The 25,356-nt window shown below is 41.9% G+C and overlaps 12 protein-coding genes across 13 annotated transcripts in view; 8 read left to right on the forward strand and 4 right to left on the reverse strand.

Moving 5' to 3' along the window:
• LOC145700655 (sperm flagellar protein 1-like) overlaps positions 1 to 21,643 on the forward strand; it is a 54,280-nt gene extending 32,637 nt beyond the window's left edge. Inside the window, exons 2-6 of the mRNA XM_081777969.1 lie at positions 20,077 to 20,148; positions 20,207 to 20,267; positions 20,308 to 20,553; positions 20,794 to 21,055; positions 21,436 to 21,643. Of these exons, the coding sequence (XP_081634095.1) occupies positions 20,081 to 20,148; positions 20,207 to 20,267; positions 20,308 to 20,553; positions 20,794 to 21,055; positions 21,436 to 21,557 (759 nt within the window). The 5' untranslated portion in view covers positions 20,077 to 20,080 and the 3' untranslated portion in view covers positions 21,558 to 21,643. The remainder of the gene's footprint in view (positions 1 to 20,076; positions 20,149 to 20,206; positions 20,268 to 20,307; positions 20,554 to 20,793; positions 21,056 to 21,435) is intronic.
• The window catches only part of LOC145700647 (uncharacterized), a 52,396-nt gene that overhangs the window by 2,268 nt on the left and 24,772 nt on the right, over positions 1 to 25,356 (reverse strand). The window lies entirely within an intron of this gene.
• On the reverse strand, positions 11 to 24,879 carry LOC145700673 (histone deacetylase 2-like). Its single transcript, XM_081777991.1, has 5 exons — positions 24,876 to 24,879; positions 1,036 to 1,067; positions 917 to 993; positions 763 to 872; positions 11 to 719 (listed from the first exon to the last, which is right to left on the reverse strand). The coding sequence occupies exons 3-5, from the start codon at positions 991 to 993 to the stop codon at positions 694 to 696; spliced, it is 213 nt and encodes a 70-aa protein (XP_081634117.1). The 5' UTR covers positions 1,036 to 1,067; positions 24,876 to 24,879; the 3' UTR covers positions 11 to 693.
• On the reverse strand, positions 1,357 to 4,004 carry LOC145700636 (histone deacetylase 1-like). The gene is made up of 7 exons (XM_081777946.1): positions 3,765 to 4,004; positions 3,548 to 3,705; positions 3,165 to 3,502; positions 2,206 to 2,396; positions 1,892 to 1,947; positions 1,776 to 1,845; positions 1,357 to 1,729 (listed from the first exon to the last, which is right to left on the reverse strand). The coding sequence occupies exons 1-7, from the start codon at positions 3,992 to 3,994 to the stop codon at positions 1,372 to 1,374; spliced, it is 1,401 nt and encodes a 466-aa protein (XP_081634072.1). The 5' UTR covers positions 3,995 to 4,004; the 3' UTR covers positions 1,357 to 1,371.
• Positions 4,025 to 5,869, reverse strand: LOC145700645 (centrosomal protein of 41 kDa B-like). The gene is made up of 8 exons (XM_081777956.1): positions 5,778 to 5,869; positions 5,612 to 5,731; positions 5,356 to 5,566; positions 5,188 to 5,305; positions 5,032 to 5,148; positions 4,827 to 4,967; positions 4,662 to 4,785; positions 4,025 to 4,460 (listed from the first exon to the last, which is right to left on the reverse strand). The coding sequence occupies exons 1-8, from the start codon at positions 5,866 to 5,868 to the stop codon at positions 4,390 to 4,392; spliced, it is 993 nt and encodes a 330-aa protein (XP_081634082.1). The 5' UTR covers position 5,869; the 3' UTR covers positions 4,025 to 4,389.
• On the forward strand, positions 6,817 to 8,945 carry LOC145700637 (solute carrier family 61 member 1-like). The gene is made up of 7 exons (XM_081777947.1): positions 6,817 to 7,013; positions 7,061 to 7,294; positions 7,634 to 7,838; positions 7,883 to 8,064; positions 8,109 to 8,247; positions 8,290 to 8,418; positions 8,469 to 8,945. Exons 1-7 carry the CDS (start codon positions 6,825 to 6,827, stop codon positions 8,741 to 8,743), a joined length of 1,353 nt encoding a protein of 450 aa, XP_081634073.1. The 5' UTR covers positions 6,817 to 6,824; the 3' UTR covers positions 8,744 to 8,945.
• On the forward strand, positions 8,984 to 12,898 carry LOC145700627 (dynein axonemal intermediate chain 2-like). The gene is made up of 7 exons (XM_081777937.1): positions 8,984 to 9,118; positions 9,163 to 9,480; positions 9,609 to 10,107; positions 10,155 to 10,418; positions 12,076 to 12,324; positions 12,369 to 12,516; positions 12,612 to 12,898. The coding sequence occupies exons 1-7, from the start codon at positions 8,988 to 8,990 to the stop codon at positions 12,806 to 12,808; spliced, it is 1,806 nt and encodes a 601-aa protein (XP_081634063.1). The 5' UTR covers positions 8,984 to 8,987; the 3' UTR covers positions 12,809 to 12,898.
• LOC145700660 (protein unc-50 homolog) lies at positions 12,970 to 13,722 on the forward strand. The gene is made up of 4 exons (XM_081777977.1): positions 12,970 to 13,091; positions 13,140 to 13,329; positions 13,379 to 13,506; positions 13,555 to 13,722. Exons 1-4 carry the CDS (start codon positions 12,978 to 12,980, stop codon positions 13,705 to 13,707), a joined length of 585 nt encoding a protein of 194 aa, XP_081634103.1. The 5' UTR covers positions 12,970 to 12,977; the 3' UTR covers positions 13,708 to 13,722.
• On the forward strand, positions 14,524 to 15,748 carry LOC145700663 (uncharacterized). The gene is made up of 4 exons (XM_081777981.1): positions 14,524 to 14,625; positions 14,670 to 14,894; positions 15,096 to 15,351; positions 15,392 to 15,748. The coding sequence occupies exons 1-3, from the start codon at positions 14,563 to 14,565 to the stop codon at positions 15,324 to 15,326; spliced, it is 519 nt and encodes a 172-aa protein (XP_081634107.1). The 5' UTR covers positions 14,524 to 14,562; the 3' UTR covers positions 15,327 to 15,351; positions 15,392 to 15,748.
• LOC145700623 (pre-rRNA-processing protein TSR1 homolog) lies at positions 16,166 to 20,042 on the forward strand. 2 transcript variants are annotated; one of them, XM_081777924.1, is made up of 8 exons: positions 16,166 to 16,377; positions 16,468 to 16,680; positions 16,723 to 16,843; positions 18,042 to 18,608; positions 18,649 to 19,409; positions 19,455 to 19,551; positions 19,595 to 19,792; positions 19,840 to 20,042. In XM_081777924.1, the coding sequence occupies exons 1-8, from the start codon at positions 16,174 to 16,176 to the stop codon at positions 19,947 to 19,949; spliced, it is 2,271 nt and encodes a 756-aa protein (XP_081634050.1). In that variant the 5' UTR covers positions 16,166 to 16,173; the 3' UTR covers positions 19,950 to 20,042. The 2 variants fall into 2 exon arrangements, with proteins under 2 accessions (XP_081634050.1, XP_081634051.1); XM_081777925.1 differs by having other exon boundaries at positions 18,652 to 19,409.
• Positions 21,624 to 23,169, forward strand: LOC145700653 (uncharacterized). Its single transcript, XM_081777967.1, has 7 exons — positions 21,624 to 21,758; positions 21,859 to 21,949; positions 22,065 to 22,127; positions 22,192 to 22,410; positions 22,527 to 22,671; positions 22,719 to 22,799; positions 22,840 to 23,169. Exons 1-7 carry the CDS (start codon positions 21,688 to 21,690, stop codon positions 22,956 to 22,958), a joined length of 789 nt encoding a protein of 262 aa, XP_081634093.1. The 5' UTR covers positions 21,624 to 21,687; the 3' UTR covers positions 22,959 to 23,169.
• LOC145700638 (fizzy-related protein homolog) lies at positions 23,426 to 25,327 on the forward strand. Its single transcript, XM_081777948.1, has 4 exons — positions 23,426 to 23,788; positions 23,828 to 24,165; positions 24,206 to 24,611; positions 24,658 to 25,327. The coding sequence occupies exons 1-4, from the start codon at positions 23,532 to 23,534 to the stop codon at positions 24,953 to 24,955; spliced, it is 1,299 nt and encodes a 432-aa protein (XP_081634074.1). The 5' UTR covers positions 23,426 to 23,531; the 3' UTR covers positions 24,956 to 25,327.

Below are 25,356 nucleotides of genomic sequence, written 5' to 3' on the forward strand. Positions count from 1 at the left end.
CTTTTCAATCTTGAAGAGATACTGAAGTGAAGAATACTACCAAATTCTCAACAGAAGGTATTTTTTCTTTGACAGTTTAGCTTGGGTTTGCGCCGCTTTTTTGCTTGAGAGGAGTTTCAATTGTAATTAAAAGAAAGATTGTAGTTGAATGAATTTCAGTGGTGTGAGTTGGCTTGTAATTCAATTTGAAAAATAGAATAGAAGAATACGAACATAATTTTGAAATTCGTCATGAATCATGATTTGTGAACTCGTGTTTTGGGCAATGGACTATTCGGCAAGGTCAATTATGGATATGGAAGCTTTCTTTTCATCGGATGTTTTTTCAGATAAAGATGGATTTATGATCATATGATCAATAATAAAGAATGAAGATCTTGACTCGTCGGAACAAAAAAAATGAGACATGTTTTGGGCTGCAAATTTATTGTTTTAAAAAGTGCTGCCTTTGAAACAATGATTTATTACAGATGTTGTTCTTTTTTCTTTTTTATTTAACCTTGGAATAATGAAGAGTGTTTACATGTATGTAGGGAGAATGTAGTGAAAAGGAAATTTGACTATGGTGACGGTTCTCGTATTCAAAAAGGCTAGAAGAAGAAAAGGGAACGGCGGAGGGATGGCAGTTGGTGTACGAAGCATGCATAAAATTGTACCTAATTTACACAACTTTTTCTAGTAGTTGGGTACAAATTACGCCGTGTCCATTGCTTCAGCCCCTAAAAATTCTATAAGAAAAACTAACGGGTGGGGTTTACTCACCGTTCGATTTGTAATCTTCTTTATTACGTCTTCCACCTTCGCCTTCGTCTTCTGAATCGGAGAATTCATCGTCGCGATCGATTCTAGCGTCTCGCTCTCCAGGTTGAATTCTATACGAAAAATATCGTAACAACAAAAATAGCCCTTGCTTTACCTTATATCTGGGTCGCCTTCGGATCGACCTTTAGTGGACTCGTTGACAGTAACACCATCAGGAAGTCGATCATGCATCTGAAACATATTTCTACGGAGGAAGAAAAGTTAATGGTGTACCTGGACACTAGGGGCATGTGGCAGTGCTTGGACGCGCTTTTTTTAAGGTTGGGCAAGTTATTTCACCCACATTTTGATTTTAAACCGTGGAACACCATACATATTTGGAATCAGCAGGAAATTTTAAGAACTTTGACGGTTTTAGTTTCCAAAATTTCCACTTCCGGTCCGATTCTAGAGCCGGAAGTTGACGAAATTTTTGAGTTTGGCCAACTTGTGACCTATCAAATTGATTCTCAGACAATTTCCTATCATCTGAGAGAAGAATCAATGCCGACCGCGATCAAATCAACCGCTAAAAACTGAAAGAAAAATCAGAAATTTATGCCTTTTTTCCTAGTTTTGCCGGTCGGTTTGACTGCGGTTGGGACGGTGTTTTTTTAATGATTTTAAGATGAGTTTACTCAAAATTTTCTGAGCATCAATTTGATAGGTCACAAGTTGGCCAAACTCAAAAATTTCGTCAACTTCCGGCTCTAGAATCGGACCGGAAGTGGAAATTTTGGAAACTAAAACCGTCAAAGTTCTTAAAATTTCCTGCTGATTCCAAATATGTATGGCGTTCCAGGGTCTAAAATAAAGAAATGGGTGAAATAACTTGCCCAACCTTAAAAAAAGCGCGTCTTGGAGATTTTGGAATAGTCTCTCTTTGTTCTTGTCGAGGTACTCGTACGAGTTCTTGTTCTCGGAGTTGCTAGAAAGAATTATCGTTATTTGGGATCAAGTGAGGTTGGTGTTACTTAGGCTGAATGTGAAGCTTGAAGTCAGGCCCGAAGTACTCGAAGTAATCGTTGTATGGAAGGTCATTTGCTTAATAAAATGTATAAATATTCGGAAGAGAAAATTATTATTCTACCTATTTCCTCCCCAAGAGCGGTAGCGGTTTCGTACGTCCAACATCGTGCCACATTCCTATAAACGTTCATAAGGACTTTTTGTTTCTAACAAAAACTGGAGTTCAATGATGAAATTATCATGTGAGCATAAGCTATCTAAGTAAGGATACTAAAATCAGAACCACGAGACTTATGTTCGTCTTTTTGTCCCTCAGTTTGAACGGCCTAACGAGAATTGATCTTCTCGGTCGGTGGTAAGCTGAGGTAGAGTATAAAGGAGTGATAAGTGAGCCATGTGATAGGGTTTCCTGGATGATTATGGTTATGTCTGTACCTGATTGTGTATCCACCTCCACCGAGTAAAAGAAGGGGCTTGTTGAATTTGAGCATGAACTCGACGCATTTTGCGTGGCCTTTGAGAGTCAAATTGAAGCAGCCAAGTCGATCCTGGGTGAGAGAATCAGCACCGCACTGGAGAACGATTGCTGAGGGTTGATATCGCTCCATAACTTTTCCCAGAGTAGCCTAAACAAACGATGAAAGTTAACCAAGCGTCTAATAAACTAAAATTCCCGATTAAAAATTGGCCAGGTGCTCAAGCGGGTGGCCAATCTAGCCGTGGTCTTTTTGTAGTGACCTAGTTATCTCTATCTGATCTCCAATTAACCCATGCTGGGCGCGCCATCTGAAATCGCGGCGTGTGCACACCTGCCTATAGCACCACCACGCGCGAAAATATATAATCGGACATGGAATCGTCACATTTAGAAAATTTAGAAAATACAAAATTCATAAAAATGCCACGTGATCGATTAAATTCCGCTCCAGATCGACTAGAGGTTTCAAAAGAAGAAATGATCCAGCGCCGTCTCATGAAAACTCGTCATATCGAGACTCAAATGCGTTCTTCAGCTAACATGGAAGATCTTGCAGAAGTGCCAGGGCTAGAAGAGCCGGGAAAATATGTTTGCAAAATTTGTGATAAGAGATTTTTCCACAAAAGTGCCCTGGAGACGCACAAACTTGTTCATTCAGAGCACGATCTTAGCTCATCTTCCGAGGGATCGATTCCTTCGACGCCTCAAAAATGCAAGATTTGTAAGAAGAAATTCTCCTCTTCCGTGAAAAGAAGACTCCACGATATGAAATATCACGGAGAAGATATGGAAAGAGAAGTTTTAGCTGTATTTTAGAAACATGCATTATCTGTATATATTTTAATTTCCATCAAGTTCATAATCCCATTTTGTGAATAAAAACATTCAAAGAAACCCTTTTGCCTCTTGTTTTTACCTGGAAAAGGTTGATGAAAGAGTCGTCATCCATGCCATCTCTTAGAGGAAAGTTGAGGGAGTAGTATTTGCCCTTGGCTGCTCCAATATCCTTGAGATCTCCTGTGCCAGGGAAGTACTCGCCGTACTTGTGGAAAGAGACGGTCATTACGCGGTCGGTCGTGTAGAACGCTTCTTCAACTCCATCACCGTGGTGGATGTCAATATCGATGTAGAGCACTCGTTGATGATGTTTCAGTAGCTCTAGAATCGCGAGAACGATGTCATTGACGTAGCAGAACCCGGAAGCTTCAGACTTCTTTGCGTGGTGAAGCCCACCAGCCCAATTGACAGCCACATCTTTTAGGCAATGAATGAAAAAAGCAAGGTCTGAAGAGAACTTACCTGTGTGATTTCTGTTGAGCTTGACTGCTCCGGCAATGGATCCACCGGCGGAGATCTGACAGAATTCGAAGAGACCGTCAAACACTGGGCAATCTTCTCCTACGTTGAATCGCTGCATACTTTTTGTATAATCGTTCATATTATCCGGTCGAATGTTCCTACAGATGGTTAAGATGAGGGTCAAACTGTGGGTTTCGAAAGAAAATGTGCTGATTACTTGAGGAACTTGATGTAATCATCGGAATGGAACTTGGTCATGTCCTCTGCGGAGGTCTTGGAAGGCCGGAAGATCTCCATCTTTCTGTAGAGACCGTAGTTGACGAGCAAATTGTGGGTCATGCGAATTCGGTGGGGCTTCATGGGGTGCCCCTGCCCGTAGTAGTAGTTACCGACGTCAGAGTCATAGTAATAACAGACCTTCCGTCTATGACTGAGCTCGTCTGTCATAGTCTAAAATACACAAATGGTCTCTCTTGCTTTGTAAAATATTTGTTTATTTTGTATAAAACTAAAGCGGAATCCTCAAACGCGGGTATTCAGTGAAAAAATATAAAAAAATAATTCCAGATAAAGATAAAAAAGTAACCACAATCGAAAAGTTAAAACTCAAGGCTCATTTTGTTTGAATCATTTGAATTTTTGAATTGCATAGAAAGTGTTACTGCAACTACCAGTAATCATAACATAAACAGTATTAATATTATACACACATGATACAAGTTAGTACAATTATAATTGTGAAGCACGCGTCGGGTAGGTCTGGAATGCTTATGAAACAGAAATTGACAAGATTTGATAACATTTTTGGAAAACTTGAACTAGTTGTGTAGTAGGGAAGACGGTTATTTCCAGGGCTTGATATTCGAATTTGAAGTGGTCGTCATCAATGAGGCACGACTGCGCGATCTCGTGTCTAAAATTATTGATTTTTAGAAGATGAAATAGACGGAGAAAAACTTAGAAATCGTCATTTTCGGAGTGCTGATTTTTAATTTCAATGTGCAAAACAATACTGTAGGTATACCGTACATCTATACGATGAGAGAGTACTCCCGCCATCTAAAAATTGTTGTTTTAACGGAGGCGACTTTTCGGAGCTTCCCCTTTTTCTTACCGATTTTCGATTTTGAAAGGCGACTGCCGGCGTCAGAAGGGGCCATCAGTAGCTCGTCCAGGGCCTCAGACAGGGCTCCAAGATGCTCGTGTGTGAATCGTTTTAGCGCCATATCGGCGGGTACCTGTTTTGCTTTGTTGATCATTAGCTCTGAAGTCTACGTACCTTGTTTTTGGGATTGTATTTTGTTTTACCGCTTCTCAATTTTGTTTTTCCATCGAGCGACATAAACGCTTCCGCGGGAAGACTGCCCGTCACAAGTCCGTTGGGCAACTTTTGGGCGAGCACGCGTAACCCTCCCGAAAGCTGAAAAGAGCGATCTTGATAAAGAAGAAAGAAAGGGAATGATGTTATTCGTTATTGTACTTACAACAAAAACGTTTTCGAAGCCGCGCTGGGCCATCGTTGTTGCACATTCGGTGGCGATTAGCTCGTCTGTGTCGTAGAGGACGATGATGTGCCCTTCCAGGTTTTTGAATTGAAGCATCTACGCAAAGGTTAAAATGGGAGACTTTTTGGGTCTTACCTGATTGCTAAATGGATTCATCGTCCTGGAGAAGTTGGTATGCGGATAGGACTCGGCAGTGATAATGTGGCATTGTTGAAAAGCGTCAGAATCTCTGACATCGACGAGTAAATATGGACTGAAACAAAAGAAGTCAGAACGGCCCTTTCATAGTGCGGTTAAGTTTACGTTGAGGAGTAGGGAGTGTGTTCTTTTGGCAACTTTGGTTTCGGTGGAAGTTTCAAATTCTCATTTTGTTCTTTCAAATTCAACTCGCCGGTTCCTCGGATAACATCGAGGAAATTTGGCTGGCGAGGAGTTGTTTCGACTCGTTCGACGATGTCGTCCTGCACTGGAGCTTCGTTTTCTTCCGACTCGTTCATCATGTTCACTTTATCAACTAAAGAAAAGCATTGAGAGCGGGATAATTAAAGTATGAGCATACCCTCAAGAACAAGCGCCGCAAAAGTCGACAATTTGAGTCTTTTGAAGAGCTCTCCCCTCTGAATTCGAAAATTGGCTTGAATGTCCTCCACCTTCGCCAAGTGCTTCGACATTGACGCGCCTGAAATAAACTAAAGTAAAACAAGAGATTTACAGTGCTTCTGTACCTGTATCGACCCGTCCTCTCACATTCGACCATTTCGCCGAGCGAGGAATCCTTTTCTCAAGCAGTTTTGAGTCACCGATCGCCTTACTCATTTCTAAAAAAACGAAAAAAATAAATGCTGAAAATCTCAATGAAATAGTGAATGTGAATTCCATTCCTGGGAAAAATATCAGTCTTAGATTAAAGACACACATGTCAAGATAAATGCCCCTCTCGGCAAATATCTCCATCACAATTTTTTTCCATGGTCTTTTTTCTTTGTGAAAATTTACGATCTTTGCGGATAATCCTATGTGGGAATTTACGAAACTTCCTTAGAGTAAAAAATGTGAAGAAAAGTGCCAGGAAATGTGGTTTAGCGTAATTTTTTTCGATTTTTCGCCCCACTAGACTATCAAAAATGATAATTTCTTGAGGGATGTTCTTCTGGAGAGATTTTTATTCGGTATTTTTACTCAAAAAGTTAGCCTCAGATATTTTCGAGGGGATTTTTCGATGAAATTAGAATACGTTTTTTATGAAAATTTATTTGAGTGATTTTTAAGTTTCTATATATTTATCGTTCTTGTTTCTCTGGTTCGCGAATGTCAAGTCTGTATTTCTGCAGTTTTCAATTTTGGCTAAGTTTGGAGGAGGAGCGGGCCGCGAGTCCGGAGGAGTTAGAGCGCGCGTTGAGTTTCCGCGTTGATTGGTTGCTAGGCAAAAAAAAGCAGAAAAGAATTTAGCGCGGCCGTCGCAAGAAAATCTCTCGCTCCAGCTCAAGCCACTGGCTCAAGCTCAGCTCAGTGGCCGAGTCGGCTCTAGAATCGAAAAAGAGGAGTAAATCTATAACATTGTCGTAGAGAAGCGCTCTAAGGAAAGGATCTTACTTTTGAAAAAGGAAAAACTATAAGAAGAAATTCTTGAAATTGAAATGCCGTGAAAGAAAGAATATCAAATCTAGAAAAGAGTTAATTAGCAGTCTTGAGAGCCCTCAAGAATTAAAAACTCCGGTTTCAGTTTTTCAGACGATTTTTATTGAAAGGATCCTCTCTAGTAAACCGACAAAATGTTCATTTCAACGACTCTTACATTTCTGAGTCTGCTGGTCTTCAGTGGATTTCTGGAAACGCTAGTGAGAAGAAAAAAGCGTGCTGAAAATCAAAATCCGCAATTTTTGTCGTTTCAAAAAACCTATCTTGCTACTCAGTTTGTCATTCTTCTTGCAGATTGGCTGCAAGCACCTTACAACTACAAGGTAATTCTTGATCGGTTTATTGAAAGAGGAAATAAAAACAATTCTAGCTTTATTCTTCGTATCGTTATACAGAGCAGCAGATTGTAATTATCTTCGTTCTTGGCCATGCAATCAGCATCATTCTCACTCCTTTTGCGAATTACGCGGCTGATATGTACGGGAGAAGGCTGATTGTTTGCCTCGCCCTGGCGCTTTATTCTCTTTCTTCCCTTCTCAAGGTTGTCAACGATTACTCAACGCTTCTCATTTCTTCAATTATGGCATCTTGTGCTTCTTTATTGGTAAGAATATATCATAGTTTAGGTTTTATAGGATAGAATTCTAGGCATGGATATATTGTCTGACAGGCAAATCGCTTCATTTTATACTTTTAGAAGTAATAAAACGTATCCAGTTGACGCTTGAGTATGAATAAAACAAAGTGTAGCTCTATTTTAATAGTACAGTTTTTTCTCTGAGATGTCTTTTATATCAAAAAACCGATCTATTATTGAGTTCATGCAAACAGTAAAATAGTTCAATTGCACCCTACTAATAGTAGGCAACTATTGCAAACAGGGGCGCGCAGGACCGATCCATCTGGGAAGTTACCAAAAACCGTTTCATGACTGTAATTTTAGATATTTTCTTCATCGCAAGGATGGTACACACACGAGCATATCGAAAGCCACGATTTCCCTATGGAATGGATTTCGGACACGCTTGAAAAAGTCTCTTTCTGGTCGGGCTCTCTCTCCGTCATTGCCGGTGTCCTCGCCTACTTCCTCGCCGATTTGTTTTCCTTCAACCCAGTTGCGCCCTTTTTAGCATCCATTCCTCTCATGGGTAATTTTATCTAGTTTCGAACTTTCATTAACGAACGGTTTTAGTTCTTGCCCTATGCATGTGCTGGTCGAATTGGTGCGAAAACAAAAGTCTCAACCGCAGCGTCAAGTTCTCCAAATCATGCGTCAATGGAATTCGGGAAATCGTCAGCAATCGAGCTGTCCTTCTCTGCGGAACTCTCCAGGCACTCTTTGAAGCCGTCATTTCCATCTTTGTCTTTTTATGGGTAAGCTTTCTTTCTTCGATTCCGATTTGAACTGCTTACTTTAGACACCAGTTCTAGACAAGCACGGACCACCACTTGGTTTGGTCTTTGCTACTTTCATGGCAGCAAATTTAGCTGGATCCCGAGTCAATAGCTTGATGATCTTGAAGTACAAAAATATCTCTATTAGAGACACTCTTTTCGGTAATATCGGAAATTTTTATCATTCAATTATTCTTCTCTCAGTCGCCTCCTGTATTGGCTTCGGTTCGACAGTCGTACTGGAGTACACTTCGCATCCGGAGAAAAACTTCCCTGTTACGTCGTTTTTCTGCTTGACAGCGTTTCAATTCGCAGTAGGAATTTATGTAGGAGGTACCGAACCTATCAAATAAGCAACTTTACTTATCATTTTTCTTCAACAGCAATGGGTCCTCTTCAAAACGAATTGATCAAGCACAACGTTCGCACTGCTGTTTCCTCTTGGTTCCGAATTCCACTCAAGCTCATCGCATGCATCGGGTTAATTTCCCTCCATTCTGATGATAACTTCCACGGAACGAGGAAGCTCTTCCTTGGCTGTGCGATTCTGATGGCAATGGCGATCATTACGTCGATAATTCTAAAGAAGACGAAGCCACCAGCAGAAAAGGAGCCAACAGCTGAAACAGAAAGGCTCATCGAAAGCACTCAAATTTAGTATTCATCGATGCTTCATCATATTTAGTACATATTATTAACTACAAACAAACAAAAAACAATCATACTACTCGCCGGCTGACAGCAATATCACATGCACTTCTTTCTGTAACCCGTTTTATTTCCGATCTTATTTTTCCTAGACCCGCCTTCAAATCCTGCAGTTCTTGTCGGTGTTCAATTATATTTCTGTATTATTTAAATTACAAGCTTTAATTTTTATCCGCTTTCAGAAATAGGGAGCGATGGAGGTACAATATGTCTACACGAAAAAGAGGTCTGAGTTCGGAAGACATGCGAACTTCTCTGATAGACCAGCTGAATCTCATGTTGATATTGCTCCAGATCCGGAGGTCCGAAAGAATTTCCTTCACAGGTACGATTTGTTGAGTCTCTTGCCTCCCCAATTATTCAATAAAGAGACCCTTGCCATGCGGAAGTACAGGCATCGTACCCAATGTCCGAACATTACATCAACACAGAAGTAACTCAGACAGTTTCAACCGCGTCAAATCACGTTGAAGGCGGCTGGCCAAAAGACGTCAATCCAAACGAAATGGAACAAGTCGCCAGATATCGAAAGAAAGTCGAAAAGGATGAGGCGTATATCCAGACGATTTTGAAGCTCGCCGCCATAGCTGAAGACGTGATTAGGTCAAATAATGCGATTGATATTTATGAGGACTACTCGTTTGAAGAAGAGGATGACACGGATTATGATGCGACCCCGCGTGCTAGGTTGAGTTCGAAAAGAACTGGCTAAATATTAATCTGGCATAAATTTTATTCGCTCGCTAATAGAAAAACGCAATTACAGACAACATGCCTTAGATGTGTAATTTTGCGTAATTTCGAATCCTGAAAAGAACGGTCAACGTATTTCGCGATCCTTGCGAAAAGAAGCGATCTGCTGTTCACATGTCCTGGCACCCCGACGGGGCAGAACGGCTCGTCGCTGCGTATTCCGACATTAGCTTTCAACAAGGCGACAGTGGCTTTTCATATGATTCGTATGTTTGGAACTCTATCAATCCTAACAAGCCCGAGATGATTCTCCGGCCACCGGCTCCTTCTGTTTGCGTTGAGTACAATCCGAAAGATGCGCACGAGATTCTCTCTGGTTTGAAATCGGGACAAGTCTGCATCTGGGACACGCGAAGAGGAGGTGTTCCAGTGATGGCTTCTAATAGAGATGTCTCGCATCGAGATCCCGTCCATTCCGCTCTTTGGATGCAATCTAAGACTGGGAAGGACTTTTTCTCTGGCTCAACTGATGGTTTGATCAAATGGTGGGACGCTAGAAAGCTCGATCAGCCGCTTGAGGAGCTCATTTTGGATGTGACGAAGAATATGGACATTTCTAAGGTAGGTCTTCGTCCTTGTTTTCAATCGCTCTATCAGTGACATTTTAGGCGCTTGGTTGCGTTAGCCTTGAGTTCGAGAACACGATGCCAACAAAATTCATGGTCGGAACTGAGCACGGTCGAATTATCTCCTGTAACCGAAAGGCGAAAACTCAACAAGACAAGATCGCTGCGGTATTCTCAGGCCACATCGGCCCCGTTTATTCCCTCCAACGAAATCCCGTGTTCCCGAAGATGTTCCTGTCAGTCGGCGACTGGTCAGCAAAGATCTTCAGCGAAGACATTCGAGACGCTGCTATTTACAGTACTCCAGTAAGTATTGAAAAGATATTTTTACAGTGTCGTTGTGCTGCTCATGTTGATTGAGCTCTCATGCAGCCGAATAACGAATATTTTCGTTGTTACTTCGAATTCTGCCTGACAGTAGGGAACAGTAATTGGGGCTAATTGCACGGCGTAGACGTTATCAGACAATTTAAAATCGTGCTAAAGAAGTTAGTTGTGAGCTTCTTCGCTTTTTACCTTGAATATTTTTGTCGAGAGAATGACTCTGTCCGCAGAAGATAATGTCATTTTCCACACTGCGTGAGCTGTCTGCGTCGATTCCGCGCAGATGATCTCCATCGCGACAAATTTATGCTCAATGCCCTTCTCGTCAATATTCACCATCGCCATTAGACTGAATTTACTCGGGGTCACAGCAGAAAGCGTACCGCGTCACTTACCGTAATTTCCCGCCTTCAAAATTGAACCAACTTGAAAAGTTTGAAATGTTGACTGATTTTTCAGTGCTGTTAATGACTTCGTGGTTCGATTCGGTCGGCCAATTCATCAGAATTTTCAGTTTGGCAGGTCGTTTGTATCGCACGCAGTCATTTATCTTGTTTCAAGATTAATTTTTACAGATGATTTTGTTAATGAATGCTTTTGAAAAATGCGATGAACAATTTATCCCTTGGTTTACCTTTGTTTCGATCCATTTTTCGTATCCACAAGCTTGAGAATTGGCAAGTTTGATTCTCAATGCTGCGATCGACTCTGTCAACTCATCGTTTTTCATAGAAAGATTGTCGATGATCGTTTTCAAGTACTTAGGACAGTCCTCCAAGTGCTGCGGAATGTCTTTCTTCGGAAGAACCTCCTCGCAAAAGTCGCACTGTTCCTTTCTACATTCGCAGACGTTCTATAATTAGATTTAACCTATCGCCCCTTTGCTTATTGATCGACTTACTTGGTGTTTCTTAAAGTTATCGTAATTCGTCACTATCGTACAGAGCGCATTCGGGCACGCGAGTTGCAAATCGCAAAGAATTTTGCGAAAAATCCTCGGCGGACGTTGACGATCCGAGAATTTATAGGCAGTCCGGCATTCAGGGCAAACCTTGTTCGCTGTTTTCTGAGTCTTATCCCATTGAAAAATGCAGCTGTGACAAAAGTAGTGCTGACACGATTTCAGTTCGACCGCATCGTCAAGTATGTCACTAGAAAAAGGCTCTTTCTTCCTTGATTTCAAGAGAAGGGGATATTTTACCCGCAGATAGAACAAAGACAGTTTTCTCTGATGAAAGTCATCGTCAAATTTGAATCATTTAGTCGAAACAGATTGAAGTCGATCCCCATGCTAATTATTTGTCAAATATCTTCATTTACTTCAACTAAAAGGAACCGTCTCTCATCGTCTCCTCCTCGATTCAACTTGCCATGAGGGAGGAGATTGCAATGAACGGCGCTCGAGTGCCAAATGTCACCATTAATTATATAAGCTTTTAGTGATGTAAAGTATCATTGTCAGAACATGAATTTTTTAGTAAGTAAGCATAAACATTACCTTTCCATTTCAGCGTACTTTTTGGTTAATTACCTTTTCTCTAAAAGAAACAATATCTTCTCCTCGATCATGAATATTTAAAAGTAAAGCTCTTTTTACAGACAAGTTCTTCCGAGTTCAGTCAGCAAAAGCTCTTTTCAGTCGCAGCAGTACAACTTCACATCCTCCTGCTGGTCCCCAACTCGTCCAGCCGTTTTCTACACATCTGATCTTTATGGACACGTGGATGTTTGGGATCTCATGTCTGGACACTTCAGCCCCTCTCTCCGAGTCAAAGTCAGCAATACAGCCATCAGAAATATCTCCGCGCATTCTAGCGGATCCCTCCTCGCATGTGGCGCCGATAATGGCGATCTGATTGTGCTGCGTGTTTCTGAAGGTCTCTCAACGGTAAGATTTATCGCTTTTTTCTAATAACTAAATGGCGAGCTCAGAAACAAAAACTAGAGAGAGAGACTTGCTCGGCTCTCTTTGAGCGAGAAAACAAACGAGAGAAGATCTTGGACTCCAGACAGCGAGAACTGCGACTGAAAGAGAGGCAACGATCCGGCCAAGTTCGCGACGAAGGAGAGACTAAAGAAGGTATGTGTGAAGACAGATAATATACAAGTTGTTAAACTAAAATCTGTTCTACACTTGCCCTTCTTTCGTTGTACAAATGCTCATTTTTTATTAAGAGGATGAAGATGGGGATATCAACGCAAACGTTATGGAGGACTTTGAGCGTCATCTGAACCAAGAAAAGAAGAAGCTCTCGCCCCTCGAGCAATCGCTAATGCTTAATCAAACAGAGTCTGCTAGTCACGAAGCCGCCGCACAAGAGATTGAGACAGATGAAAATGACGCGAACGCTGCAGCTCCTACTGAAGCTTGAAAACCCCTCCCAAATTAATATTATACTTACTTATAATTCCGGAATTGTACAAACTTTTCACTGCTCTACTACTTGAACCCTACTGCTCTATTTTTCTATTCTGCATATATATTCAATATATTTTCCTAATAATAAATTGACCACTGGCTTAATTATTTTTGATAGAACGATGTCAACGATATCGTACGCGGCGTCCGCGTCGGTTATCGGTTCCTCGATTCAGGGATATCGAAAATCGGACAAGAGCTCTCCAGTTTTGAGCAGCGCTGCCAGGCTTCACAAGGTAAAGACCAATTTCAGAGGTCATGGAAAATCAAATTGAATACTTTAGTATCTCCGACGTATTTTTCGAAAGAATCAAATGGACTTTGAATTTGCCATGTGGCAGGCCGTCTATTTACTCGTCAACCCTCAGCAAGTTTACCGCAACTTTGCTTACCGGAAGCAAACGAAGAATCAATACGCTCGGGATGATCCGGCCTTTCTCGTCCTCATTTCAATTATTTTGACTTTTACAGCAGGTGAGCTTGAAGCGAGAAGGTCAGAAGAAGACTGTGGTTTTCATTTTAGTGTGCTTTGGAATCGTGATGGGATTGGGGATGAAGGACATTCTGGAATTGATCCTTTGGGTGATCATTGTTGATTTCATTATCTCTGGCGTGCTAATTGCATCGGCCATGTTCTATTTTTGTAATAAGGTTAGACAGATCTAATAAACCAATTTGGCTAACTTAACTTTTCTTCAGTATCTGCGATTGCAGCCAAAAAGCCACGGAAACGAACTTGAGTGGGCTTATTGCTTCGACGTTCATCTCAATGCTACCTTTTCAGTGTTCACTATTCTCCATCTCGCTCAGGAAGGGACTCAAGAACTTTTCAACACTTCAGTTGGATTCTGAACATTTGATTTTCGCGCTCTTTTCGAAGCGCCTCTGATTCGTCAATATTTCCTCGAGCACAGTTCAGAATCAGAGCTTGTTAGAATTTCGTCTGGGATCGATGTTTTCCGCATTCCGTCGATTCATACTTTTGACAGAAGATGGAGAGATGGTCTGAGAGACTGCAGGACGTCAGGTGTCATCAAACCAGCGCGTGTATTTGATTGGACAATGAGCGAATTGAGAATCATAGAACCGCGCGTGTATTACATAACCACGGGAAACATAACCATTTCCAATTTATATTGATCGTTTTCCTAGTTTCCAGAGATTTTGATATTCAGAAGACGAGGAGAGATTTTACTACTTTTTTTTGTGTTTTCATCGTTTTCAAGCCAAAGAGCATACGTTTTTGAGTCCATTTTTTAAGCTTTTTGTCATCAAGATCGTCTTGCAACCCTTGCACTTTTCAACCCTTTTGGGAAACGCGTTCTGGGTGCTGAGCAGTGGCTACTACTGCTACATAACTTTTCTCGGGTATTCGACTCAGCCAATGCTGCAAAAGTCGACAGTTTTCTTGTATCCGATGGTGCCCGTTTTCGCTCTTTACGTTTTCAGTGTAATGTTCAACTGGAACTGGACCTCCAATCTCGTTTACTTTTACAAAACAAGACTTTAAAACAGATGAAACTGTGAATCACAGTCTCTAGAACAGCCCTCTTTTTCAACAAAAAACTCCTTCTTTTTTCTGTATTCAGCAGCTCCTAAGCATCTTTCCAACAATTATTTATTCTGTAAACTTCTTTTGATCAATGAATATTTATACATTTACCCCATGATGAGATTTTTATTTAGAGAAGTAGCCAGAACGCAGATATGATCATCTACAAGGATATCTTCTCCAACGATGAGATGGCCTCTGACACCTACCCTCATCGAGTAAGTTCAAAGTTCTTTTGACTTCCGCTTATTTCCTCGTTTAGATCATCGATGACGTCATCCTCGAAATCGACTGCAAGGTCATCACCTGCAAGCCCGGTGCCATCGACGAGGCCCTCCTCGGCGCCAACGCCTCCGCTGAAGGTGGCGATGATGGTGCTGATGATGCCGAGACCATCTCCGCCCCAGACGTCGTTCTTGCCAACCGACTCCAGGCCACTGGTTTCGACAAGAAGAGCTGGACCGTCTACATCAAGGACTTCATGAAGGTAAAAAAACAACAGCCTAGAAAACCGGACGATGATGATCTCGGAAGCGATTTGAGCACTAGAGTCATACTACTACTACAACTACTCTTTTGCCGTGAGCATTTTCCGGGTGTAACTAGCACCACTCTGAGTCTCTTCTAAGTAACCACTTCTTCGAATTACTTGACTCTTTAGTTCCGGCTATTAATTTTTTTATTGTAGCGAACCCTCAAGAAGCTCGAAGAAAACGGCGACCAGGCCAAGATCGATGCCTTCAAGAAGGGTGCCCAGACCGCTGTCAAGAAGATCCTCGGCTCCTTCAAGGACTGGGAAATGTACACCGGTGAGAACATGGACCCCGAAGGTTCCATCGCCTACCTTAACTACCGAGAGGACGGTATCACCCCATACATCTGGATGTTCTACCATGGTCTTGACGAGGAGAAGGTCTAAGGAGATTCTCTCAACTCTACCTTAGGTAAGACATCTTCAATTTTTCTAAATAATCATTTTTCTAGGACATCTTTTAATTTCGCCTTGGGCTCTCGTTCTGTGCAATTTCCACCTCCCGCAGCTCCACCACCGCTTTGGTGGACGCCCGGATGCTTCCTGTGACTCGACAATTAGAATCAAATAATCCCTGTATGCTCCGAAAACTTTATTCTTCTAAACTCAAAGCAAAACTGTCGCCATCTGGATCCGCAAAACCAAGACCTGGCTGTAGCCGAAATTTCGGCAAAAATCTATGTAGACTTATACACATTATCTTGCGTCTGTGACTCACAAACCTGAATTACAGTTCATGAAAAACAACCATCAAACAATATAACTCGCCAAGTCGGAATAAAACACAGGTCGATTAGGGCTCAAAGTTATTTCAAAGTATGTTTTTATTTGTTCGCAGAATTCTCGCAAAAATGGTTCTCGCAGGTTTTTTGTTTGATAAGAGACGTTACAAATTTACCGGGGCAAATGCGTCAAATACAGTGCTGTGATTGGCTGAATTAGGGACACGTAGCCCTTTGAAAAATGAAAAATCGCCATAAATCCGAAAATTTTTGAGATCTCGAAAATCTGAGATGATACAGGCATAGAGCTTGAGATTCTCTACCGATTCGTTTAAAGATGTCTGGGGCTACGACGTAACCCCTAGGCGCTAGAGCAATAGTAAGTTTGCCCCGGTAATTTTGTAACGGTTCTAAGTTTTTTTGATAGAACTCTAGTTGGCTTTTGGAAGTCGTGAATCAGTAAAACCCAACTTGGGATTCCCAAGAAAACGTCTGTAACGAGTGTGTATAGAATGGGGAAGGCAGGACACAGACCGGGACAATGGAAGCAGCAAAACAAGAAGCACAACACTGGAGCTCACAGAAGCAAAGGTGCCATTCGAAAATCGGTTTCTGGCCAAGTCTCCAGCAGCGGATCGATTCATTCGGGCAAGAGCAGTAAGGCCTCGAGTAAAATGGCTCGTAAAGCGTCGGCGCTCTCCTTCAGACACAAAAAGGTGCAAATTTACGCTTGTTAGAACACCCGATTGTAAAAACAAAAATTCAAAATAAACAGGAGTTGCAAATGAAAATAACGATGAAATTAGGAAGAAACAGCTCGAGTTGCTTACCGCCCAATTCATTTGATCTTCTTCCCTCTTGGAAATGATACAAGCGCGATGGAACTCGCGCATGCGAATCTTCAGTGCGCTGGAGCTTGTGAACCTACTGTAGGTGGAAGCTACCAGATTGCCCTTGATCGGAAGAAATTCAACATCACCAGGCCAAACGATATCAGCTCACTTTTGACCCAATCTCAGGTGTGGCTAATCCTCTTCGATTGTTCAATAAGAATGAATTAGGTTTGCGATGGAATAATTCTAACGATTCGTTACACAGATGATTTCCTTTGCGAAAACATTAAACTCCTTGAAATGCTTGCTCATGGTGTTGGGCTACCTCAAGTTTTTCTTGCGATTCAAGGTAAAAACTGAAGTTTTTGAATATTTTTTTATTATGAAACGTAAATTTACAATAAATAGCACAAAAAAAAAGAAATTAGATGAAAACATAGAAACAGTTAGAATCGTTGGAATCGTAAGAAGATCCAGAATAATAGCCAGAAAGTCGGCTATTTTTTGGAGATGATCTTCTAAGTTTTTCGCCGGAGTCAGATTGGTACCCGATCGCTTGACTTCTGTAAGTGTTTCGTTTGCTACGCTGGTTTCTGTATCGCTGGGATTTTCGCTGAGAAGCTCCTCGAATCATCAGGCCTCGCTGGAGTTGTTCTTTTTGTCGCTGGAGCTCGGCGATTTCAGACTTCATCTTTGACAACTCTTCTCGGTAGACGGAACCTTTGGATCGGATCGAAGCGAAGGTTTGGTCGTGTCGACTTTTGAGGGAATAAGTCGTAGCGTTCATTTGGTCGAAATCGTGACAGGTTTTCGCTAAGTTCTTTCGCCACTTTTCTACGTCGAAGTCGTTGTGCTTTCGCTGGGTCGGGACTGAAGCAGTCGCTTGTTTTACTTCAACGTTTTCGGGACTTGAAGAGGCGGTCTTTTCGTGAAGGTCTTTTTGATGAATTTAGAGAACTTGCTCTTAATCGACTTTGGCTTCTTATTCTTGTCGGAGATATCGATCATGGTGCTCGTTCTCTGCATATTTTCGCTTTGAATTGAATTTATTTATTTTCGTTCGATTTCGGTTTTGCGATTTCTCGGTTTGTGATGCTCTTCAACAATCGACGCTCATTTTATGATTGCAAGAGGAGCGCTCTTTGGCGCGAGGGAGCGGCCGGACATTTTCATCCCCAGCTGCGCAGATGTACATCTAGTCGCCCAGCTTGTCGATCGCAACTGGCGATTGTCTTTCTCAGAATGCCTAAATTGCCTCCGAGTTGCCATAATTAGGCAATAAATGATCGCTTATCTGATCCAATCTCGACGCTGGTAGGTTTCAGTGTTCTCCAACTTCAAAGTCGGCGTTTAGGAGCTGGGAAAAGTTTTTAGAAAAGGCTTCAAATACTGGGAAAAAGTAACTCTTTGTCGGTAAAAGTGACGGTTATTCCAATTGATGTTTTTCATGCTTTGTTTTGGCCAGTAATTTTAGCTAATGTTTCTACGTTTTCATCTTTTCTAGTCAAAGAATTATCAATTCAAAAGTATACTGATATCTTTATTAGGATTATCGGAAATTCCTGCCGCGAAAGTAATGGCTGCCCGTAATGATGTCTTGAAACGATTCAAAGATCTAAACGTCATCCCTTGTGATAAAATGAAGACATTCCCAATTGATAACATTGATCAGACGAGAGCACTATTGCGTCAGGTAGCTACCGTTCGTCAGACCGCCCGTGGACACATCAATCGCCCATTTATGCTCGCGGAGAAAATTGCAGTCGACGGCGATGATCTGAGGATTTCCGGATTCTTGAGCAGAGGCCTCTCTGTCAATCTACCCATTCATGTTCCCGGAGTGGGCGATTTCCTAATTAAACAAGTTGAAGACAAACTCGGAGAAGTTATCAAAAAGTCGAGAGAAGACAAGCTTCCAAATCTGAATCCAGAAGCCGAAGTGGACATGCTCGACGCCGAACAGACCTTTCCGACGGAAGACGAGCTCAGAGATGCTGAAACGCTACAGAAGCAGACTGTCAAGAGAAAGGTTCCTAAAGGATATTCGGCATACCAGGCTGCTTGGATTCCTGATGATGATATAGAAAGTGAAGACGAAGATGATGATATTATAGGTTTTTTAAAAGTAAAGGACTTTTATTATTAAAATTGTAGAAGAGGAGGACGAGGACATGGAAGATGATATCCCTGACTTGGAAGGCGACGATGACCGAGAGTACTTCGAAGACGAATCTAAGGTCCAGGCAGAAATGGACGCTGCAATGGGGCTAGATAACAAAGAAGAGGAAAATGAGGAAGAAGACAAAGACGGCGTAAAATACGATAAAAATTACGACTACGAGGAGGAAGAGCAGCTCCTCTCGCTCCACAGAAAAGCAAAAGAAGATCGGGCGTTTCCCGACGAAATCGACACACCCCAAGATGCGCGAACCCGTTTGCAAAAGTACAGAGGACTGGCGAGTTTCAGAACTTCCCCATGGGACAAGAACGAAAACCTCCCAGCTGATTATGCGCGTATCTTCAAATTCAAGCGCTGGGCGCATGCCAAGATCAGAGCGAAAAAGTGGGTGCCAGAAATCGCTGAAACCGTCGCCGCTGGACAAATGGTCACTCTTGTTTTAAAAATCCGAGAAGAGAATAAAGAACCACTCCGTGCAATCGGAGATATGGACAGTCTAGTTGTCTTCGGTCTTCTAGCCAATGAGCACAAAATGTCGGTGATGCATTTTGTCATGAAGCGAGCAAACGGCTTCGAAGCTGAAATCAAGAACAAGTCTGAATTGTACTTTACGTGTGGATTCAGGCGATTCAAAGCTCGCCCTGTGTTTTCCCAGCACACGAACGGGGAGAAGCATAAAATGGAAAGATTCTTGCCGATTGATAAGACAAGAATCGTCATGTCTTGTTACGCTCCCGTGAGTCGAGTAGTAATTACAACAGATTGATAACGAATGATTCAGATCATGTTCCCTCCCCAGGGAGTGCTCGCCTTTTCGAAGGATAGTTCTGGAAATTTCAAGCTCGCGGCTACGGGCTCAATTTTGAGCTCCAACCCAGGTGAATCGAGTTTTCCGAATTTAGGGTTGAGTTTGGCCTTTAGACCGAATTAATTTGAAGAGGATCGTCCTTTCTGGCGCGCCATTCAAGATCAACAAAAAGTCCTGCGTGATTAGATTCATGTTCTTCAACAGAATGGACATTCACTGGTTCAAACCGCTCGAGCTCAGGACGAAGTATGGAAGAAGAGGGCATATCAAAGAACCTGTCGGAACGCATGGCCATTTCAAGGCCACTTTTGGTAAGAAATTTGTTAAACTATATTTTTGAATTGAATTCAATTTTTAGATCAACATTTGACATCGATGGATACAGTATTAATGACGCTGTACAAACGTGTGTATCCAAAATGGACGTATGAGTCGATCCCGAAGTTGGACGGAGAGCTAATAGTTTGAAAAACTGCGCAAAATGTTCTAGAGTGGCCCATTGGATTGTTTTTTATTGAAGGATACCCGAATGAAAACACGATTTATACTTTCAAATCGACAATTAAAAACTGTAATTCTGACGACTCTCAAGTTTTAGAATGTCAGAGTTAGATGATGACTCGATCAAGTCGCTGCTGAAATGGATCGATGCTGTTCCACTTTCAAGGTAAACTTAACCTAGTTGCAATTATGCACGATTTCATGCAAAATTTCATTCTTCAAAGGCAAAAGAAGAGCTTGGCGCGCGATTTCTCAGATGGTGTTTTAGCAGCTGAAATAATCAAGGTACGCACATTTTAATTTTTCTTCACTGTAGCTTCTATAGTTTTACTTCCCTCGAATGGTCGAGCTGCACAACTACCAAAACGCGAGCTCGCGGCAGCAGAAACTGACGAACTGGCAAACTCTGAATCGAAAAGTACTCGCAAAATTCGGCTTCGTCATTCCCCAAGATGTAATCGAAAACATCATCAAAGCAGAAACCAAAGATGTCCAGTTGTTTCTTTTTGGACTGCGACGCGTCATCGAGGATAAACTCAAGGGTAGATCTGTGTCCGATGAGGGCACACAGGTACGGAGTGCACAAAATTTACTAATCACATCAATCACAAGCTAATCAAGAGTAGAGAAAACCATGATTATAATTATTTTTTAAACGGTAGTTATCGAAACTCACAAATCATCGATTAGAAAAACAACTTCTATTGCATCGAATCGCCAAATTCATTTTTAGTAAGAAAAAATGAATTTGATAATGACTTACACATAAAATTTCTTCAACTCTTTTTTTTTACGAAAATTTTGACGCTAGAATTACTACGAAGTGGGCGATTACGCGCCGCAATACGACCTAAACAAAGCGTCTGGTGTTCCAGCTCTGCAGCACCACTCCCATCGCTCAGGAAAATTAAAAATGCATTCCAAAAAAAAGTCTGGAGGGAGCAGCTCAGGGGCGGATAGAGACAGCCTCTCGCTCACGCTACGCGCCGGCGTGCCTCTCAGTGAGTTGAATTTGCAACTATTGGACACCGACACCAAACTTGTGCTCGCAGAGAAGGAACAAGCGCTTTTAGGCATCAGGGCTTCAGATTATTGGTTATTCGGTTTCAACCTCGATCGATTTTATATTTGCCAAATTTTTACTTAGAATTTTTTTTTCAAAGATGGGGGTGGTTATTTTTCTGTCATTTTTAGGGAGCACCCTGTGAGCATTTTTGGTGACTTCCGGGGGAAATTGCTGATCTATGTATTTTTCGCAAGTTTGTTCTAATCGCTACTGGTTCGCTCCTTTGGAAGGGACAATTGACACTCGAAATTGGCCCCCGTCGGGAGAGCGTCATCTGATAACTCTAGTTGTATAAAACGAAAACTCCCCTTTCGAAGAAACATGTTTGAAAAAGAAAGCGCCAATTAGGGAAAAATCGGAAATCGAAATTATTGAAGCCCTTTTTAGCCAGTCACGAGACCATCAAAGTTCTGCAATTGAAAATTTCGCGACTAGAGCAACTGCTCGCGCTGAAGGACAAGAGAATCACAGAACTCAAGAAACAAGTCGAGCTTCCACAGAATCTTTAAATTATGATTGAAGCAAATTCACGATGTTCCGCCATTATTTCAGAAACTACGTTCTTTTTCTATTCTATAAATATCTATTTTCATAATTTGCTTCTTCTCTCATTTTTCATCTTTCAGAAGGAAAGAAAGAATGACTTCGGATTCAGAACTCGAAGAAATAATTGCTCCTGCAAAAGAATTCGCCAATAAGAAGAAGCAAAAGTAAGTCAATGAAGTTATATTTTTCGAATATATTCCGTTACGTTCATTTGGATTGAAGCCAAAAAGTGTTACGAAAGATCGTAAAGTAAGATATTTCTAGGATCCCAGAAGAGCTCAGAGAATGGATTGAACCAGTTCTGTGGAATTACAACAAAAATTGCATGAAATCACAGCATAGAGAGGACAGGAAAGTGTTTGAACAATATGAAAATTAGAGACTTTTTGAGCATTGGGTGTTTTCCATTTATTTTTTGTTCTAAATTTATTCAAGGCTCGTCCATTTTGTTCCAAACCCGCTAAAGAAAGCCGCTTCTTCTCCGAAATTACCGAGATCTGGAAGATGGCTTCATCGTTGCTGTGATGATCAGGGTAAACATTTGGCGCATCATTTGAAAATGCGTTGCGCGCCGCCGCTGACTCTTGAATTTTTCAGGATTATTGTCCGAAGGTCGTCCAGACGCACAATCTGACGCGCACGCTCAAACGCGCAAGCAAGGTCGATAATTGGGCATTCGTGTCTCAGAGACTCTGGAGTAAAACGGGATTCAATTTGTCTCAACTTACAATCGAAAAGATTCTCGACCACAACTCCTCCGTGCTTTTTGACTTTTTGTTTGAGCTCAAAGAGTTTTTGGACGCCAGATTTCCAAAGGTAACAAAATCGAAGAAAAATAGAAATTGAGAAGAGAAATCGGTCTAGCAAAAGTGCGGCAAATAGAGCGCCAGAAGTTTCTTAAAATCTTTTGAGGGTCTAATTTAAGCTTTCAGGATCAAGAGGGATCCGATAAATCGTCGGAAATCGCTTACGTAGACGTCGAAAAATACATACCATCTGTTCTTGACTCGCCAAAGGCAAAGAAGCCCCTTTCAAAGATAAATAATGTTAAAGTGTTGGACAAGAAAGCGAAATCAGGTGAGAAGCTGTCACATTTTCCTCTCAAAGCGCAACTCCCTTTTCAGCTCTGCAGAGAAACGACACGATTTTCAAAAACAACCGAAAGTGTGTTCAAGAGTTGAAAGCCCGATTTAATAGTCTTCAATGTAGGACTTCGATGATTTTTTATTATAAAAATGTCTGTAGCCGATGTTCAAGAGCGTAATAACGAGATCATCATGCTCGAGACGAGCGCTCGTTCAGTTCCTTCTCCTCATCCTTCACAAAGTTCCAAGAAGAAAGGTTGTTGCTGCGTGATTTCCTAATAAGGAAAAACGGCGCTCTTTTTTCTTTCAATGGCGGATGCTCCACTATTTTATTATTGACACTATTTTTTATTTTTACGCACTGCCCGTTATCAGTTCCGTACGTGCCTCAGTTATCCATCACGCTGCCCATTTACTTCACATCATCACCGCCCACTTACAGTTTTTTCTCACTGTTTACCCTTTCCATCAGGATCGGAGAGTAGCAGAAGTGGTTATGTAATCTCTTGAGTGTTTAGCGATTTGTGTGTATCGAAGCGCAGTTGAACTCGAATTGAAACAATTTGAAGAGCTCGAGACAATTCAAGAAATACGGAATTAGAGATGGACCGTGAGTTTGCCACCCCGACGACGCCAAAGAAGCCGCCAAAGACTCCGGAGAAGAGAATCAGGGCATCGCCTATGTTATGGCTTCAGAATAATTTATCATTTCTTTAGAAATTTTCTTTAACATTTTTGATTGAATTTTTTACTGAAGCCTGATTACAGAAGTCCCCAGTACATCATTCTCTACGATCGCCACATTCCACTCCGTCGAAGTCGCCCGCCCGAGAAGTTTACGGAGACCGATTTATGCCAATGCGTGCAAAAAGAGGGCTCAACTTCTCGGACGTGGAATCCCCCCAACACATCAAGCTGTCCAACGACAATGTGCACGACCAGGCAGCAAATAGAGAGAACATTCTTTACCAATCCCTACTGCGCAACGAAGTAGGCAATGGCAATATTGAGCGTTTGCCCTCGACGCTAACGCAAGAAACTGTTTTAAAATCGCCGCCGCTCATGAACTTCAAGCGAAAACATTTTAACCCCGAAGACTTGCCCAATACGTAAGAAAACGGTCCCCGTTTAATCGCAACGTTCTTTAGTTTTTCCTTATCTCCGATTTCCGCCAACTCCGAAAAACTGCTCAAAAGCCCACGAAAAGCCGTCCGTAAAATTCCAAAAAGCCCATTCAAAGTTCTCGACGCACCCGACCTGCAAGACGACTTCTACCTCAACCTTGTCGACTGGTCTTCCACAAATGTCCTTTCCGTCGGCTTGTCGACGTGTGTCTACCTCTGGTCCGCCCATACAAGTCAAGTTACTAGATTATGTGATCTAGCGCCTGATGCGGACAATGTTAATTCTGTTGCATGGAACGACAAGGGAAATTATGTTGCAGTGGGAACGGCGAAGGGACATGTTCAGATTTGGGACGCGATCGGTTAGGATTTCCCCTCTATCGTCAATCTAATATATTCTAGCGACGAAAAAGATCCAGACAATCGAAGGTCACCAGATGCGCGTGGGAGCCCTCGCCTGGAACGGAGAGCAGTTGAGCTCTGGAAGCAGAGATCGAACTATCCTCCAGCGAGATATCCGTTGCCCCTCGACGAGCGAGCGAAAGTTACAAGGCCATCGACAAGAAATATGTGGCCTAAAATGGTCGCCCGATGGGCAATATCTCGCTAGTGGCGGAAACGACAACAAGCTGCTTGTGTGGAATAAACACGGCGCTACCAGTCCCATGCAGACGTATTCCGATCACATTGCGGCGGTGAAAGCGATCGCATGGTCTCCTCATCAACATGGTTTGTTAGCATCTGGAGGTGGAACTGCAGATCGGTGCATAAAATTTTGGAATACTCTTACTCAAGCTCCTTTACAAAGGTATTTGAGATCAAGGAAGAGAAAAAATGTAACATTAAATCTTCAGCGTCGATACTGGATCGCAAGTTTGCAATCTCGCCTGGTCAAAGCACACGAATGAGCTAGTTTCGACACACGGATACTCGCAAAACCAAATCCTCATCTGGCGATATCCCTCCCTCACCCAAGTTGCCAAGCTTACCGGACACACTTACAGAGTTCTCTACCTCGCGACAAGCCCGGACGGCGAATGCATTGTCACGGGCGCCGGCGACGAAACACTCCGATTTTGGAACGTCTTCTCGAAAATGCGATCCACGCGTGAACCATCAAGCGTGTTAAATTTATTTAACAACATTCGCTAGCCAATATTGAGCTACCTGTACTTTTATAAGAAAATTTACTGGCCTTCTTTGCGACTCTGAACTGCACTTATTCATTTAACTAAATGTCATAAAACAAAAACAAATAATAATCAAGTTTCATTTACTTTCAACGCATTAGCCTCGCATTTATTCCAACAGAAGCAACTTTACCTTAGCATGAGAGGCACCCCTTTTCGAGTAGTAATCGGATAGAATTCAATGCAAAGCTCGCTGGTTTTCGAGTTACTCAAGCGTTTCAGTGCACATATTCACATTCTGGTTGTTGGTGTTCTTGAGTATCCTTCCATCTTTATCTGTAATTATCATTTATTTTGTCTTTTATCGTAAAAAAATAATAAATGATTTCAAAAACACTATTCATGATCAAATTTTTGAAGAAA

Source organism: Oikopleura dioica, chromosome 2 (assembly GCF_907165135.1).
Source record: "Oikopleura dioica chromosome 2, OKI2018_I68_1.0, whole genome shotgun sequence".
Lineage (NCBI taxonomy): Eukaryota > Metazoa > Chordata > Appendicularia > Copelata > Oikopleuridae > Oikopleura > Oikopleura dioica.

Coding starts and splice junctions, on each gene's coding strand:
- LOC145700673 (XM_081777991.1), bottom strand. CDS start 993: ATGCATGATCGACTTCCTGATGGTGTTACTGTCAACGAGTCCACTAAA. Junction 873..916: donor GAAGGCGACCCAGATATAAG/GTAAAGCAAGGG, acceptor TTTTTCGTATAG/AATTCAACCTGGAGAGCGAG. Junction 720..762: donor AGAAGATTACAAATCGAACG/GTGAGTAAACCC, acceptor TAGAATTTTTAG/GGGCTGAAGCAATGGACACG.
- LOC145700636 (XM_081777946.1), bottom strand. CDS start 3,994: ATGACAGACGAGCTCAGTCATAGACGGAAGGTCTGTTATTACTATGAC. Junction 3,706..3,764: donor GATTACATCAAGTTCCTCAA/GTAATCAGCACA, acceptor AACCATCTGTAG/GAACATTCGACCGGATAATA. Junction 1,846..1,891: donor CGCTCTTGGGGAGGAAATAG/GTAGAATAATAA, acceptor CATTTTATTAAG/CAAATGACCTTCCATACAAC.
- LOC145700645 (XM_081777956.1), bottom strand. CDS start 5,868: ATGAGTAAGGCGATCGGTGACTCAAAACTGCTTGAGAAAAGGATTCCT. Junction 5,732..5,777: donor GAGAGGACGGGTCGATACAG/GTACAGAAGCAC, acceptor AGTTTATTTCAG/GCGCGTCAATGTCGAAGCAC. Junction 5,567..5,611: donor TGCGGCGCTTGTTCTTGAGG/GTATGCTCATAC, acceptor GCTTTTCTTTAG/TTGATAAAGTGAACATGATG.
- LOC145700637 (XM_081777947.1), top strand. CDS start 6,825: ATGTTCATTTCAACGACTCTTACATTTCTGAGTCTGCTGGTCTTCAGT. Junction 7,014..7,060: donor AAGCACCTTACAACTACAAG/GTAATTCTTGAT, acceptor AAACAATTCTAG/CTTTATTCTTCGTATCGTTA. Junction 7,839..7,882: donor AGCATCCATTCCTCTCATGG/GTAATTTTATCT, acceptor GAACGGTTTTAG/TTCTTGCCCTATGCATGTGC.
- LOC145700627 (XM_081777937.1), top strand. CDS start 8,988: ATGGAGGTACAATATGTCTACACGAAAAAGAGGTCTGAGTTCGGAAGA. Junction 9,119..9,162: donor CGAAAGAATTTCCTTCACAG/GTACGATTTGTT, acceptor TATTCAATAAAG/AGACCCTTGCCATGCGGAAG. Junction 10,419..12,075: donor CTGCTATTTACAGTACTCCA/GTAAGTATTGAA, acceptor AGCTCTTTTCAG/TCGCAGCAGTACAACTTCAC.
- LOC145700660 (XM_081777977.1), top strand. CDS start 12,978: ATGTCAACGATATCGTACGCGGCGTCCGCGTCGGTTATCGGTTCCTCG. Junction 13,092..13,139: donor GCGCTGCCAGGCTTCACAAG/GTAAAGACCAAT, acceptor TGAATACTTTAG/TATCTCCGACGTATTTTTCG. Junction 13,330..13,378: donor TATTTTGACTTTTACAGCAG/GTGAGCTTGAAG, acceptor TTTTCATTTTAG/TGTGCTTTGGAATCGTGATG.
- LOC145700663 (XM_081777981.1), top strand. CDS start 14,563: ATGATCATCTACAAGGATATCTTCTCCAACGATGAGATGGCCTCTGAC. Junction 14,626..14,669: donor CTGACACCTACCCTCATCGA/GTAAGTTCAAAG, acceptor TTCCTCGTTTAG/ATCATCGATGACGTCATCCT. Junction 14,895..15,095: donor ACATCAAGGACTTCATGAAG/GTAAAAAAACAA, acceptor TTTTTATTGTAG/CGAACCCTCAAGAAGCTCGA.
- LOC145700623 (XM_081777924.1), top strand. CDS start 16,174: ATGGGGAAGGCAGGACACAGACCGGGACAATGGAAGCAGCAAAACAAG. Junction 19,552..19,594: donor AATTTTGAGCTCCAACCCAG/GTGAATCGAGTT, acceptor TTTGGCCTTTAG/ACCGAATTAATTTGAAGAGG. Junction 19,793..19,839: donor CCATTTCAAGGCCACTTTTG/GTAAGAAATTTG, acceptor TTCAATTTTTAG/ATCAACATTTGACATCGATG.
- LOC145700653 (XM_081777967.1), top strand. CDS start 21,688: ATGACTTCGGATTCAGAACTCGAAGAAATAATTGCTCCTGCAAAAGAA. Junction 21,950..22,064: donor AGCATAGAGAGGACAGGAAA/GTGTTTGAACAA, acceptor CGCTAAAGAAAG/CCGCTTCTTCTCCGAAATTA. Junction 22,800..22,839: donor CCGATTTAATAGTCTTCAAT/GTAGGACTTCGA, acceptor AAATGTCTGTAG/CCGATGTTCAAGAGCGTAAT.
- LOC145700638 (XM_081777948.1), top strand. CDS start 23,532: ATGCCAATGCGTGCAAAAAGAGGGCTCAACTTCTCGGACGTGGAATCC. Junction 24,166..24,205: donor TCAGATTTGGGACGCGATCG/GTTAGGATTTCC, acceptor AATATATTCTAG/CGACGAAAAAGATCCAGACA. Junction 24,612..24,657: donor ACTCAAGCTCCTTTACAAAG/GTATTTGAGATC, acceptor TTAAATCTTCAG/CGTCGATACTGGATCGCAAG.